The following is a 16346-nucleotide window of genomic DNA, read 5'->3' as shown; positions in this document are numbered from 1 at the left end:
AGGTGAAGCAAGTTTTCTTGACAAATAGGATGCAGACATACACATTCAAGACTTTGCTGCCTTAATAAATAGGGAAAACAGAAAAAACCCCATAAAAATACTAAAAAAAGTAAATATACATTTAAACATCAATACATAAAAAATTAAATACCCACAAATATGCAATACAAATAAACAATACATATATAAAGTATATATGAAGCAAATGTACTTAGTAATATTATACAGGCCAAATCTCATACTCAGAGCAAAACTCTATTTGATTGGAAGGAGTCTAAGAACACATCTGTACATCTCTACTTAGTAATCACCCACCTCCCCTTCCAAGAGGGAAGAGGAAATAACACTGGACACATACACATACATTCATCCCTCCTGCACTCTCAACTCTGCAGTCTCTTAGTATTAAACCTGTCGACTATGTTTTAATGAACATGTTAAGATTTTAATGAATAAAAGTGCCCATCAGGGATGACTGTGATTCATTAAGCCTTTGTGGTTTTGATTTTCATAATCATTTAAGTCATTAATAGGTATTGGTGAAAACATAAGCAGGTTTTCCAGATTTTAAGTTGTTACCAGAAATTATTTCACTATTTGTGAATCAACATCGAAAGTTCCCTACATTAATATGCAATTGAAAGTTCCAGTACTACATACTTTAAATGATGAAGCAGGTTGTGAGGAAAAAGAACAGTAAACAGGCAAAATAAATATCTCACTAAGACCCTGAAATGTGCACACTTAAATATATTTGAATAAATCTAGATTGAGTAACTAATAACTCCAAGCAGGCTAACTGTACAGGAAGTATTTTCATATTAACTTTTTTTTTAAAAGATTACTGTGCTATTGGTAACTATCTCAGAATACATATAGTGTAAGTAACCAAACTTAAAATTGCGTATCATGTTGGATTTGTTCTGGACTACTTCTATCACAACAGCAAAAACACCTTAGTGAATATTATCTACAGCATGCACAGAGCAATGCATAATAAATATATTAAAAACACAGTCCTTCAAAGAAACACACTATGTAGGGTGTGATTGTTTCCAGAAATAAGAACTGACAAACTCCCCACACAGAGTTGCATCCGGATCTTTGCCTTAATACATATCAAGGGACCTTTCATTAATGTCTCTTATCCCCTTGTGAGCTCACTTGTTCTTTCAGCCTCTACAGTGTCCTGTATCAATGACTTTGGCCAATGAACTGTGAACCTCAAGAAGTATTTCATCTGTGGAAATGATCTGACTGAGCTTTGCTTCTGAACAGCGTAATGGAGTTTGACAAACTAACCTGCAGTGGTGGCGGCGCACCATCCATGAGAACTCTCTCTGGCAGTCCAGGCAATGATTAACCTCTGTGTCCCCCTGCCACCTTTGCTCTGCACTAAGCTTCTGCTGGAACTCCAGAGCATCTGATTTTTGCCACAAAGCGTCCTTATCTCTGCAGAGATAGAGTTAGAAGAAAGAAAGAAAAATACAAAGAAATTATCAATGTTGTTTTACTGTTAACCAACCTTAATTTGAATGCTGGTGAAAGCTTTGCAGCTTTGCTGCGACTTCTGAGGAACTTTCAGGAATAAAGACAGACCAAGAAACCTACCGAAGCTCTTGGAAAGGTGGGGAGAAAAATACACGCCATGTAGAGAACTACATAGTTTTGCAAAACAGACAGCAAACTAAGGAGGTGATAATATTGGGTGCTATGTCTTTGATCGCATTACGGAAATGCAAAATTTCAGCTGCTGCTGAACTTGGCCATTATCTCTGTCTTTGATTCAGGAATACAAGACTGAACTACCTCAGCAGTATCCCTTAACATTCTAAACTAGGAGTTTAATTTTTGCTTGCTGTTTATTTTTATGCCAACCTGATAAGTTCTATCAAACGTTCTTCAAGGAATTGTTTTGTTCTCGTCAGGTCATCCAGTTCAGCAAATAGCTTCTGGTCACTGATATCTTTGTCTGCTGCCACCTTGCTGAGCTTCTCACTGTAATCCAGGACCTTCTCTTTTGCTTCATCAGCTTCTTTTTGGACCCTGATCAAATACAAAGGCAATTAAGAATCGTTTTTAGCTCATGTGCATTCATCCCATGAAAGAAAGAGGTAGTTCCAGTAAATTGTTCTCAGAGTGCGTATTTTTTTACAGCTATTCAGAATCCCTCCAGCTTTCTGCATCAATGAAACTGCACAAGAATCTGTCACCTGGTGAATACAGTCAGTAATCAGCAATTTTTTGAATGCCTTGCTTATAACAAAGCTTATGATGGTTACCACACTGGGAATAAATTTAGTGTCCTTGGAAACTAGATCATCAGCAGCTACAAACTGAGATAAATGGGGAAAGTCGTATAGCTGCAGGTTGCCCTGCATCTGCAGGTTGCACATAAAAGGGCCATTTAGCACATACTCCTCCACAGCCTTCATGTTCACAAAAGGGAAGGAAATCAGTTTCTCACTATATTCTTCTAACACAGATGCAATTCAAAAACGGAAGGTTCATAGAATATTTTGGGTTGGAAAGGACCTTAAAGATCATCTAGTTCCAACCCCCCTGCCATGGACAGGGACATCTTCCACTAGACCAGGTTGCGCAAAGCCCTGTCCAACGTGGCCTTAAGACACTTCCAGGTTAAGACACCTCAGTTCACTGCACAGTCACTGGAAAGAAGTATCCCCACCAAGCTTCCAAAAATGTAAGTCTTCACTTGACAATATGGTAATTTCAGTATTGTGAGTCCTACCAATGGATCACGAATGTTACAGCAACACAACATTGAAGGGCTGAGCTAGTCTGAACCTGCTTAGCCAATTCAGACTAATTGAAATATTTTGTCGAGTTAAGATTTTATACTCACAACCTTCAGAAAAGATCAAAAATCATCAGTCTTCCCACAAAGATAACATAAGCACAAAAATGTAAAAATACAAGGCTTTGGTTAACCTGTCAGACTCCGTGTGAGCCCACGCCTCATGAAGAGCTATTTTGGACTGCCAGATAATCTGCACCACACAGGCCCACATTACAGACCTTGGAAACACAGCCCACGTTACATACTTAAAACTGATAAGAAACCTGACAAAGATATTTAGGATGTGGTCCCATGGTCCCATTCAGATAATTCTTACTGATTCCCTGAAACTTCATGGACAGATGAGAAAAAAATAAACTGTCAAAAAGTGCAAATTTTCCATTCCTTGTGAAAAAAAAAAAAAAAAAAGAAGACAAATATTGGTGTTTTAATTTTGTGACTGACCTATAAGGTAGAAGGAGGTTATAGAAAGTCTTGCAGTTTCATAAAGGAAGACATACAATGAATTTACATCATCAGCTAAATTAACAATACAGTAAAACCTAAACTTCGGCTTCATGTGTGCTGTGCAATTTACATATTTCTCATCTGAGGTGTCGATCTCATATTCCTGGTCAGTGTGCCCACACTACTTGCCCTATATAAACTCCATGACATTTGCTACTTCATAAACTACAGCAATTTCCAATATGTTTTGGTTATTGGCCCCTTGCTTGGCTTAAAATTAACAGCTTGTTTAAAGAACCCAAATTCCCACCTTTCCAAGAGTGCTCTCAGAGATGTCACCTCCTCTTCCTTCTGCAGCGAAGCAAATTCTGATTCAGACAGCTGCTCTCTTGCTTCATCCAGCTTTCTAGACAAACTCGTGTTTGCAGCCTAGTGAAAGAAATTACTGTATTTCCTTACGTATAAAAACAACAGTTTACCAAGCATTGCACAATTACCAAGACAGTTAAACAACGCTTTAAAAGAATCAAAGCCAAACCAACAATTAAGGTATTATTGTATAAGCAGGCACTAATTAGTTGTTTACTAATGACTGATTACTTCTGTCACACTGAATAAGGCATAGATTCTAAAGTAAGACAGTATTAAGCCTGTAATTCTTATTAGTCTATGTCAGTTGAGCTTCTGCCTCTTTATCAAGGAAAATCTCTGAAAGATAATGGCAAAAGAACACACCCTAGAAGTGTTTTCACCACCCAAAAGTTTCAAAAGAAAAAAAAAAAAAACTAAAATAAGGAAAATGTTGTTTATTAAAGCTACATGGAACACGAAGGACAATGAACTTCTGTCAAAGCTAGACTCCGGAGTCCTCAGGGCCAGGTTCAGCAACTTGAACTTTCTCGTTTCTGGATTCCTTACACCTCAGCATAACCCTCCTAACTCAACCGATAAATGCATTGCAAAAATCGCATTTTTATCCGGCTGGGTAATTTCTCAGCCAGATTAATCATCTGATGGAGTGCCTCTTGCAGCCTGCAAACAGTTGGATCCACACGCGTGGCTGCGTGCAGTGGGTATGCAGGGCCTAACACAAACACCTTTTAAAATGCAACACCATTTAAGAAGTGTACACATAACTAGATTTTAGATAAAAGGTGACTAGCTTTAAAAGCAGGACAAATCCTAAATGCTATTGTGCTTTTTGTAATCTGTTTCAGTGGCTAACTCTTCGGCTGCTGAGTATTCTGTCTGCAGCACCTGTATTTATTCGAGGGCATTTTCAGACTCAAAGCCAGTCACCAGAAGTGCTGTCTGCCTTCTCAATTATAATGCTAATGCCTGCTGACACAAACACTTTGTCTTTTAATCAGATCAAGCACCTACTTGTAATGCTGCAATCTCTTCCTCTGCAGCGTGCTGTTGTCGCTTCCTCTCCTCAAGTTGCTCCGTTACTTTGCCACACTCTTCACTGACAGCCTAGCAGAGAGATTGAGGCAGGAGTCAGCATTCTTCTAGCAGCCACTCTCTTATCTCTGAAATTCCCAACTGTGAACCCCGAGTGCTCTTACTGCCATGGATGGGATACATGCATCAACAGTGTCAGGCTCATTAAAGACAGCTAGAGACATGCCCAACTCATGGACTCAAGGAAACTCCCCTCTGTGGTCAGAGACCACCTGTGTTGCACTGTTACTTGCTATGGGCTGTTACAGTTCTCAACAAAAAGGCGGCCCAGCTTGTGAATTGCTTTGGCTCAAAAGAGTGAGACAGCCCAAATCATACTGAGGTTTAAGAAGCCTTTATGAAAACGAAACACAACTGAATGTACGCTATTTTCTGAAACCCATGGGATTTCTGGATACCACCAGTGGCATAAGCCTCTGATCAACTGCCAGTCTTAGAGATTATCTCAGAATGGCAAAACAAACACAATAAAACCTTCAGCCTTTAAGTGCACTGTTCCATGCATACAGTACTGACTCACATTTTTTCTGGAAGCAAAACTTTTATCTTCTTGGCTGCTACCTTGAGCAGCTGAAAGCAAAAATACATGAGGGAATTATCTGCAAAAGTATCTGGTGTCAGTCTAAGTTTGCTTGAAATCATCACCCTCTTCATTACTGACTGGCTTTTCCTTGTCACATGGCCTCTCCACTGTGCTCAGAGGGCCACACTATACATCTCAAAATATTCTAAAGGCTTATTTTACCTCAAATAGGTCTAAGTAATGAGTGCAGACATTTTCAGAGTCACAGGCTAAGGGTATCTGCATGCCAGTCTCAGAGCCTGACCAACACAAACCTTAGGATTTCACCTAGTAATTGCTGCAGCAGGCGGTAAAGTGGGGGAAATTTTGCACAGTTCGCTCAGCTATAATAATCACGTTAATTTACCTTGAATTTTGTCTGATAATTTAGAATCTCTGTGCTCATTTGAAATTTTATTGCAGACAGCTCTTCTTGGCTGGTCTCTCGGAAACTCTGTGCCTGTTTCTTTACTGTCTCCAGCTGCAATTGCAGACTTGGGACAGCTGCGACACATATTTGAGCCTCCTCTAATTTCTCTTGCAAGCTCTGGTTCTCCTGTCTGAGATTAGAGATGTCAAGCTTCAGCTTCTCCTGTTGCTCTGCTGTCTGTTCTTCCAGTTCTTTGAGCCTTTCTGTGGCCTGGGCTAACTGCTCTTCTGAATCCACCTTTTCAGAGGTCAAGGTACAAATCTGAATACCGAGTTCAGCCATATCTGTGTTGGTCCTGTGGAGGAGATCTTTGTTTTCTTCATTTTCCATTCTAGCAAGTTCCAAGTACTGCTTAACCCTGGATAGCTCTTCCTTCAGGTTCAGCAAGTTATTTTCCACCTCAGCTTTTTGACGGGCTGCTGTCTCCTGTTCTTTTTTCAGCACTTCCTCTCTTTCTTTACATTGCATCAGCTCTTGCACATGGTTTCTGTTGAGTGACTCACTTTGCTCTTTCAGCTGCTGGACAAGCGCCTTCTGCTCGCCCAAGACAGTCTTTGTGATTCCCAGCTCATCTCTCATCTGCTCTCTTTCATCAGTGGTCTGCTGAAGCTTGACTCGCAGGTCAAGGACTTCTGCTTGCAACCTAGACACTTCACTTTGGTTGACCTCCAACTGCTCTTCACTCATGGCCAGTCTGGAGGCCAGCTCTTTTGCCTCACTCTCCAGAGAAGCCATCTGCTGTAGCTGGTGTTTTTCCACTGATTCCTTTTCTGATGTAAGGGATTCAATAAGCTTCGTCTGATGAAGGCATGTCTTTTCAACACTGAGCTTTTCTACCTCAAGAGTCTCCGCTTTTTTCCTATGTCTTTCAGCTTCTGCTCTTAGCTGCTCACACTGGCTCTCCATGCCTTGCAGTTCAGCTTCTTTCTCTGTGAGCTGTGACTGGAGAGACTCTTTGCTTTCTTTCAAGGTGCCTAAGCTTTTTTCCATTTGTAAACTAAGCTGTTTGGCACTTTTCAGCTGTCTTTCAAGTGAGGCATAAGACTCCTTGGTGGTCTCTTCTCTTTGCTTTAGTTCTTCATAGTCTGAGTGCAGAGCCTCTAATCTCTCCTCCAGAATTTGGCTTTGCCTCCTGGCGTTCTGCAAGTCTTCATCCAGCTGTTTATTCTCACCCCGGAGCTTCTTCTCTTTTTCATCAACTGACACCAGGGCATCATCTATCTCACTCTGCAGCTGCTTCTCCGAGGCTCTCAGCCGGGCCACCTCAGCTTCCAGGGAAGCTTTAGAGGCTTCCACATTTTTCAGTTTCCCTTCCATCTTCTTCTTGGATTGCTGCAAATCTGAATTCTCCACTTTCAGCTTCCTAGTCTCCTCACCCATTTCACTCACTGTAGAGCTTTGCTGCTCCATCTGTTCCTCCAGCTCCTTGACTTTCTTTCCAAGATGCTCTTTCTCAGACAAGAGTTTCCGGTTTTGCTCCTCAAGGCTATGCACAGTCTGACTCACCTTTGTTAAGTGACCCTCCTGTAGTTCAAGTTGCTCTGCTTGCGACTGGGCTTCCTGCTTCAGTGCTCCTTCCCTCCTACCATACTCCTCCTCAAGTTTCTCTTTTTCTTTCCTTGCTTCCTCAAGACTTTTTTCCAGTGACCCCACCTGAGCCAGCAACCCCATTACCTGGGTCTGGAGCTCAGCCATCTCCTTCTCTTTCAGAGTCAGGGCCTTCTGAAGTGCATCCATTTCCTTCACCATGGTTTCCAGGCTCCCAAGAAGCTTTTCACTCTCTTCTTTGGAGTCAGCAGCGAGGCGATTGTATCTGGATTCCAGTTCCTTCTGTGCCTTCTCCTTCAGCTGCAGCTCCTCCCTTGCTGCTTTCAGCTGAGATGCATGTTCATCACTGAGTCTTTGCATATCTGTCTTTTCCTTTTCTGTCTCCTGAAGCTTCTCTAACAGTGTCCGTATCTGCAGGGCAGAGTCACAGTGGGCTGTGGCTTGCTGACCCTTTTCCTCCAAGGCAGCATCAACTTTTGCAAGGAGGTTGAGGTTCTTCTGTTCTGCACAACTCAGCTTGGCTTTGAGCTCGTCAATGCAAAGATCCTTTATGGCAACCAAAGCCTTAGAGGCCTCCAGCTCCTGATTCAACAGCTGCAGTTTTGAGGCATAGTCTTCCTTGCTGGTCACCAGCTGCCCCAGCTTATTTGAGTATTCCTTCTGCTGCTCCACTGCATTCAGTTCCAGTGACTGTAGGCACTTCTGCAGGTCATGAACAGTGCTTTGAGTGGTGTGCGAGACCTCACATTGCTTCTGTAACTCTACGATCACCTTTGTCAGCCGGGAGTTCTCCTCACTGTAGTTATTGCTCTTCTCCTTTTCTACCTGTACTTGTTCTTTCTGAAGGCTGACAGCTGCCTGGAGCTCCTGATTTTCCATTTCTAGCTGGCGAATACGATCTTGAAGTTCCCTCTGCCTCAGCTCAGCCTGGTCAAGTTCTACACGCATCTCTTCAAAACCTTCAAGTTGTTCAACATTTAGTGTGTGATTTGCATCAGGGCTGGAAGGAAACTCTTGGGCCTAAATGAAAAGAAGGGGAAAACCAGAAAGTTTAAGAGGAATCACACACGTATTTAAATGCTGTGTTCAAATGAGAGCAAATTCAAGTTTGCAACACATAGCGGTGTTGTATGTTGAATTCTTAGCACTACAAGATATCAGCTTATAGGAAAAGAGGTTGGTTTGCACAAAAGATAAACAAAAATATTATCTGTAGGCAGTCTTCTGAATGTATATTTTCCCTCTACAAGATCTGCATGTTCAGTTGAATCAGCAACTAACAAACAAATCTTTCCATAGTTTACCATTATCAGGATCATGATCACCATAAACTACCAAGCTCTCTGGAACTACGCAATTAATGAAGTATCTACCATGCCACACAAACATTTATTTGTAATTTGCTTACCTGCAAATAATTGCTCACTAAACTGCTCATGCTGGAACTGCGACTTGGGGGCTTCCATAAATAGGCTGAAGATCCAAGTGAGGATAATGTCCTCCTGTTGATCACACAGAGAAATGATATCTAAAAGAAGTCTAAGCACATACATACCTGTCTTTCTACTCTTATGTGTAAGATTTACCTAGTTATAACTATCACATATAAAAAGACATAACTGTGCCTGGTGTCTGGGCCAACAACCACTTAACTTGATGGAAAACAAAACAGGGATATCAAAGGTACCCGTGAAAGATTGTGAGCTTGGTACTTGTGAATTTCAATACCCACAAAAACAAATACACCTTTGCTCTAAGAAATTGTGCTGCTGTGTGGTGGCAGCTCAACCAGAGGGTGGCAGCATGCAGCCCTGGAAAACTCTCCCTGATACAAACGGATCAGGTTCAAACCTAATCGGTTTTGTTATTCCCCGCTTTGAGGCGGGATCAGGCTGTAGTGACCATGCATTGTCACCTCTACCATTGCTGCAAGTGAAGCACACTGCCTGGCTATTCTGTCACTACACGTCTCAGCTCTCAAAACAGAAGGAGCTAAGGACACTTCTTGCGCATGTGAAGATGAGAATAGTCTGAGATTTGGGCCTAATCTGCAGTTACTGGAAGTACTCCAGAAGCATCAACTCTGGTCTCTGGTATACAATTTAGTGAAGGAAAAATAGTCCAATTTGGTCACAGACTAATGACACAGAGGAAGTGTATGCCTGCTCTAGCGTAAGCATTCCTACCTGCAAAAGCAGGAGCTTTTGCAGACTTTGTAGCAGGTGGGTATTTTATGGTTCTGTTAATATACAAAATCACAAAGTGTTTCTATCTTACCTGGCAAATGCTGGCCAAGCAGCATCTAAATCATATCCTCTTGATGCCAAGTCAAACTGAACGTCAGTGAGCTCATAAAGGTGACCCACAATGTCAGAACTCATTTTGGAATTCAGAAATGGACTTCTTGCATAGTACCAGTCACTTGAAAATGAAAGAAGTTTAGTGATACTCATTCATGAGTAAAAAGGAAGAACAATTTCATTTGTGAAATCCCCCCATAACATCATTATTCACTCCACCCCAGAAAAAATATGATATGCCATTCTAAATGCAAACTGAAAAAAAACAGACCCAACAACCAACATCTCATCCTTTTGATGTGAATGAAATCAAACAGCTCCAATGAATTCCACAGAAATATCTTTAAAGGTGCCCTTACACAAAATATTTTTTGCTCTACTGCTTGGGCAAAACATGGGCAAGACAACATATTTGCTAAACACTGGATAATCACACAGTAAATACTTAAAGCACACACTTAATACATCAAAAATGAGGGACAGAAAGCAGCAACTAGAGTTAAATATTCTGTGCAGATAGCTGGCTTTTTCTAAAAGCCCTCCCAGTGCCCCTCCAATCAACTACAAACTATCTTTGGTGTTCCTTGGACAGTAGCAAGCTGTTCCTCTGTGCGACAACACAGAGATACATGCAAATGCTTTCTGGGGCCTTGCACAACAAATTAATCCACCCTGATGACATACAGTACAGAAGATGAAACCCAGGATCTTCAATGCTTGTAAAAATGTCACCATTGAAACTGAGATACAGAAGCATCAGCACCACCCACTCCATGCACATTTAGCTGCAAAAACTTTCAACCTTTACCAGCCTAAGATAGGCATGAACCAGTGACCCACTCTAAAAGGTCTATTATCCTTCCTATCCTATTACCAGCTCTCTAAGCCAACCATTTGGAAGGGTTCAATTTCTTTCAATAGCTACTAGGTGATATTGCTTGATCACACTGAGCAAGCACCCATTAGTTAACATGGTACTTTGCTATTCACCTGGTCACCTTGGTGTTCATAAAGCATTGCTGCAAGGTGTCTGCTAGCCTTTGGTGAACCAGGGAGTAGCGAAGAAAAGCTCTTCCTTTTCCAAGAGATGTTCGTAGCTGGAATGGAGAAACCACAAGAAAAGAAAGTTCTGAATATAATTTGTAGAGACATGGCTAGAACAGTCTACACAGTGACACAACAACAACAACAGCAACACCAAAAAACATAAAAAAATAAAAACAACAAAAAACCCAAACAAACAAACAAAAAAAAAACCCAAACAAAAACCAACAACAATAAGCCATTAGTTGTAAAGGCAGTAGTAAGAACTGCCACTGAGAGACACCTTCTCCCAACACTGTCATTGGGTGGAATCATTTCTGAATGACAAATTTGTATCTACAGCTGCCTGTTGTCTAACTTATAAAAGGCATCACAGGACCAATGAATCATCTAATACACTGCGTACGTGAGTACAGACTATGCTAAGGGTAATTGCCAATATAAAGAAAAATCTCACTATGTCCAGCAAAACCTGAAGTGACTGCTTAGGTTATTTCAGATGTGTTTGGCCACGGCTGGAAGGGCTTTAGGGCAGATCTAGTCAGAGAACAAAGATGTACACATACACAGATATATCCCCTAGACACAGTAACACCAGATGATGCAAAAAGCCTTTCTTAATACTTAGCCATGAAGTTGATAAAAATCTAATTCTTACTTCAGACCAAGAGCAGCTGCATGACCAAAATTAATGTATCTTTTTACGAAGACAGCTGTTAAATCAACATAAGGGGGACCACAAAACTCAGCACTAAGGTTTGTTATTGCTACTGACTTGGGGAATTGACGTTTTGTCTTTTACCTCTGAGCTATTTGTTGTCCTGCAAAATATTGAAACACCATGCAGTAGTGTCTCATTTCTCCTTTCCATCAAAATCAATTTAGGAACAGAAAATGAGAGTGATGAGAAGAATTTCTCAGCAGTCAGCCAAACTGCTCATCTAACTAACAAACCAAATATATCAATTATTTTAAAATGAAAGCCAAGGAAAATATTAGAGGGTCTGAGGATCAAGTTAGCAAGTAACTGTAAATTTTGCTTGACAAGTTAGTGTGAAAGAAGGCTCAAAGGCCACACAAGCTTTCTCTCATTCTGATCAATATTCCACTGTGGTTAAGTGAGAGCAACACCTTAACTCTCAGTTGCCTTGGGATTGCTGTTACTGAGCTTCTGCACCCAGGACACAGGTTCCTCATTTATCTCAGCAAGCCACTACATACAAAAATGTTCCTTAGAAATGGGTTGAAGAAGTGTGGAGCAAAGGAAGCAACACCTTTTCCTGCTTTTTGCTTTGAATTTTATAGGACACAAAGCGTGAAATAACATTGTTTCCAAAGGCTAAGTACTCCAGAAACAGCAAATTTAATTTGCCAACTCAACAATTTCTTGCCCTCATTCACTCTCTATATGTCTGAATATTTCTTCAGGCAGATGCCATCCCTGCCCTATGCACAGATGTTACAAATGTTTTTCCTAACTAGACATATATAGTGAACCTCTTAAGAATAGTCAAAGAAAACACTGGAAGCCATGGGACTAATCCTATCCTTACTTCCACTGGTTTATCAGTTTAAACTGCAATGCCTTTTTAAGCATGGAGATACTAGAACAGATGTATGTGATGAGAAGTAGAGGAAAATATTTACATATATGCAGCTACAAGTAGCCAAAGACTATTTGACTAGGAAACAAAACCATGACACCTCCTGCTAAAAAGCCCTGCCAGAGTCCAGGGAGGCAGGCAGTGTCTGGTATCGTCAGTGGTTCCATGTTGACTGCAAACACTGTAGCTGAGGTGCAATGTGTGGCTGTAAAGACTTGGAAAAACGTGTATTCAGCGTAATCACCTTTTGAAAGGGAAAGAACCAGAACTCACTGCTCACCTAATGCCACCAAGGGCAAGGGTCTCTGTTTAATTAACAGTTGGACACTTCCCAGGGTTTTCCTATTTGCTTCTTTGTTCCACCTCTCTAGGATATCATAAACCCTAATACTAGGAGCTCTGCAGGCAAAGAAGAGGAGACATTACACTGTTAAATGTTTGACCACTCTTAAAAAGCAACAGCCATTTCTCTTTCCTCCTTGCTTGCTTCCATCTTTCGAAGTCAACAAGTACTATTCAGTAAGCAAATAAATGACATTTGGAAACCTTTATGTTCCATCCAGCCAGGTTCAACAACTGGCTGCTGATTTCCACCTCTAATGAAGGGAAATAATCAACATATTTTTCTGTCATCTGTCATTTAATTTCTGGACTTGAGTCTGCCAGCTTAGTTATCTGAAACAGTTGACTGATTTTTATGGTTCATATTCCTAAACTACAAGCTAATAAAGTTAAGTCTTCCACAAGCTAATTTCTATGGCTGTACAGAAACAGAAAATGTCCTTCTTCCAGACAATAATTTCTGATATCATGCTAACCATTAAACAGCCAGAGGTACTGACAAAGGAAGAAAAAGCAGAGGAGCCTTTACGAGTAGTAATATGCAGGTGATGCCACAGGCAACTGTTGAAGGCTACAGCACAGTCTCCCTTTGCAGAGAAATCAGATTGGCTACTGCTGCTGAGAATTTAAGGGCCAGCAACTACAGTGAGAGGAACTTCCCTGCAGCAGAGGTCACTGTCCTTCTCCTGTCTTCCTGGAAGTAGTGGGAAAGTCAAACCCAATATCCATGGCTCTCTCCTGTTTCCCTTCCCAGCAGTAAAACAAACTGGAGCCCTTCCTTGGCTTGCTCACCTTGAAACAGCAAAATTCAATATTGCCCAAGTTGCTGAGAGAAGAAAGTAAGGTAGGGAACACAGAGCCTGGCTCTGCTAGACTATCACAGCTCCCTCTCAGCTCAAGACAACGTTATCTAGAGCTGCTGTGGAGGAACTGCTAAGAGAATAGGGAAATCTGCTGTAAATGGTAACTTGCTAATACAGGTTAGCACTGCTCACAGATAACAGCACTGAGCATCAGGACAAAGGTGGCCAGCACCACCACAGCACCACCTCTTTTACCCATGAGGGAAGTTCTTCAAATGACTCTAAAGACTCAGGATCAGCACAGAAATCTTCTCACAGCACTTACTTCACCCACTCATTGAGCTGAAGACATAACACGGCTTAGATTAAGCTTTTATTACCATATCTAATAAAAATAAAGTTTTTTGTCCTATTCATGACAGCTTACCCGAAGAAATAAATACAACCACCATGAGCCATTACATTGTGCTATTTGACATGGAAGAACAAAGTTGAGACAGAAGATGAAACGCTGCTCTTGGTCAGTCCTCCTCAGCTCTACTGACCAGTTGAAAAAGTCTTAAGAAATACGAAACATGGTGAATCCTTGTACTCTTAGAGGAAGCCCTCCTGCCTTGAACTGTGCTAGAGGTGGCAGGCTCCACCCTTTACTTCATTTTTCATTCATTTTTAGAGAAAATGGCACTAAGTGTATGAAAAGGCAGGGCACAGCTAGAGACAAATAGGACCATTCATTTGTGTAAGTGGTCTTCAAAACACATAAGAGTCAAGCTACCCAATCCTATATAATTGAGTGCCCTTGTAAAAAAAGTAATCTTGCATTTTCATACTTTATATGAGAATTAAAAATGAAAATTCCCAACTTTTTTTTCTGTATGTTAAAAACAGTGTATTTTCTTTCCTGCTCTCTGAAAAGACATACCAAAACAAAACCCACATATTATGATGCTTAACTGATATACTTACTTCCGTAATAGACTTGACAAAGCGGATTCCATCATTAGCTCCTTTGACTTTTGCCAGGCAGTCACAGAAATAATCCCAGTAGTCTTTTCTGGTTCCCAGCAATGTGCTTTTTTCTTTCTGGTCAAACTTAAACATGGAAAACAAAAAGTAAAATGATTAAAAATTAAATATATATGGCTACTTGGAATTCCTTTCATCTCCCAGAAATGTGCTTTCATGACTCCTCTTAGTTTTACTCGTATTCACAAAGGACACATTGCACTGCACTGATGCAATCCAGCAGTTAGAAAAGCTACTTTACAGACAGTAACAGGTAACAATGCTCTAGGTCTAGTTAAAATACCAACATCTACTCAAAACTGCTGCAACAAAGACTTGCAACAGATTCAACAGCTGTTCAGGAACAAAGAAGTAACAAGCAGTTGCTGAGAGACCTGCAATCAAGTGTGGCAACAGCACACACGGACACACCAGAAAAACCTGCCCTAGCTACCTCATGTTCAGAGCAGCAATGCAGCAAGGGTATGGATCGCAGCTTGGAGCAGTTAAATCCCAAAGGAGTCTTCAGCTTCTGCTGAAGCCTCTGCAACCCAATTAAAACTCCCTTGCCTAGATAAAGGCTCGATTAGCAAGTCTTTGTTGCAATCAGTGACATGATTACAGTATGTGTAGACAAGACACAAGACTATGCAAACTCAACTTCAATTTGCCAAGCAGTGTCTCCTTCTACTCAAATTTTGAGGATGGCCAAAAAGCAGCATTCCAGATTAAAAATCAGCCTTTTGCAGTAAACTTTCCATACAATAAAAATGAATTTCCAAAGTGAAATTTCTAAAAATTCTCTAAATTACCCACGCCACTATATCTGCATCATGCACAGCTTACTAGCATTTATTTTGCATTAAAATGTTGTCAATATTTCACTACCACAGTTTTTCCAAGATAATTAAGCTGGATATATCTTTTATAATCAAGCTGAAATGTTTCAGATCAACAGAAAAATGCCTTACATTCTTCAATCGAACTGTCAGCACTGCCTTTTTTTTACACTTATTTACTTTCAATTGAAATAAGTAAAATAAGCAGCACAAATTTCCATCCACTTACTGAGGAAAAAAAAATAAAAAAGACTTAATTGTATATTTATTATTGTCTGGGTTAAACCCCACATACTGCAGAGGTAATAAGAGAAAACAACATCTAACTTTGATCGTGGATTACAAATGACACACATCACTTTTTACCTGTAGAAGGTATTCAAGCTTGTAGGAGAACTTTTGCAAGTTGACACTGTCATCTGTGATCGGTTCCCCTCCTTCTTTAAATTCTTTACTTAGTTCAGTCACAGCATCTTTAAAACCAGACACCAGAATGGTTAACTAATGCAAGAGTATAATAGAAATATAGAATATATAGGACTGGATCCATAAACAACTAAATAAATGGGGTTTTTGCCTGGACATTATGCATGTGTATTCAGTTTCTTTCAGTTCAAATGTCTTAACAACAGTGCAAAAAGCTTATTGACATACTTACAATTAAACAACATCTATGAAAAAATGAGAGCTCAAGTATGTATGCTGACTACTTCTTAAGAAGAGCAAAACCTCCTTCTGACACTCAGCAAAAACTGGTAACAGACAATTGTTAACTGATTCTTCAGCAGAGGAAAGAGAAACAACTTTTTGCAGTCTCATGTGCACATTAAGGTATTCATAGAATCACAGAATGTCTTGAGTTGGAAGGAATCCACAAGGATCATTGAGTCCAACTCCTGTCCCTGCACAGGACAACCCCACAGTTCACACCATGTGTCTGAGGGTGTTGTCCGGTCTCTTCTTGAACACTGTCAGGCTTGGGGCTGTGACACCTCCCTGGGGAGCCTGTTCCAGTGCTCCACCACCCTCAGGGTGAAGAACCTTTTCCTCACGTCCAACCTAAACCTCCCCCGGCACATCTTTCTGCCATTGCCTTGGGTTCTGTCATTGGTCACCAGAGAGAAGAGATCAGCGCCT

The 16346-nt window shown here is 40.8% G+C and overlaps 1 protein-coding gene across 6 annotated transcripts in view; it reads right to left on the bottom strand.

Moving 5' to 3' along the window:
- The window catches only part of FYCO1 (FYVE and coiled-coil domain autophagy adaptor 1), a 48087-nt gene that overhangs the window by 19214 nt on the left and 12527 nt on the right, over positions 1 to 16346 (bottom strand). For 5 of the 6 annotated variants that reach the window (XM_065051754.1, XM_065051748.1, XM_065051749.1 and 2 more), the window contains exons 3-12: positions 15576 to 15682; positions 14332 to 14457; positions 10563 to 10669; positions 9550 to 9693; positions 8681 to 8774; positions 5662 to 8292; positions 4652 to 4744; positions 3579 to 3697; positions 1879 to 2046; positions 1303 to 1452 (exon numbers count right to left, since the gene is read on the bottom strand). In XM_065051754.1, coding sequence (XP_064907826.1) covers positions 1303 to 1452; positions 1879 to 2046; positions 3579 to 3697; positions 4652 to 4744; positions 5662 to 8292; positions 8681 to 8774; positions 9550 to 9693; positions 10563 to 10669; positions 14332 to 14457; positions 15576 to 15682 — 3739 coding nt within the window. The remainder of the gene's footprint in view (positions 1 to 1302; positions 1453 to 1878; positions 2047 to 3578; positions 3698 to 4651; positions 4745 to 5661; positions 8293 to 8680; positions 8775 to 9549; positions 9694 to 10562; positions 10670 to 14331; positions 14458 to 15575; positions 15683 to 16346) is intronic. The other variant, XM_065051752.1, reaches the window with a different exon arrangement.

Source organism: Columba livia, chromosome 2 (genome assembly GCF_036013475.1).
Source record: "Columba livia isolate bColLiv1 breed racing homer chromosome 2, bColLiv1.pat.W.v2, whole genome shotgun sequence".
Classification (NCBI taxonomy): Eukaryota; Metazoa; Chordata; class Aves; order Columbiformes; family Columbidae; genus Columba; species Columba livia.
This window is presented reverse-complemented; position numbering and strand designations above follow the sequence as displayed.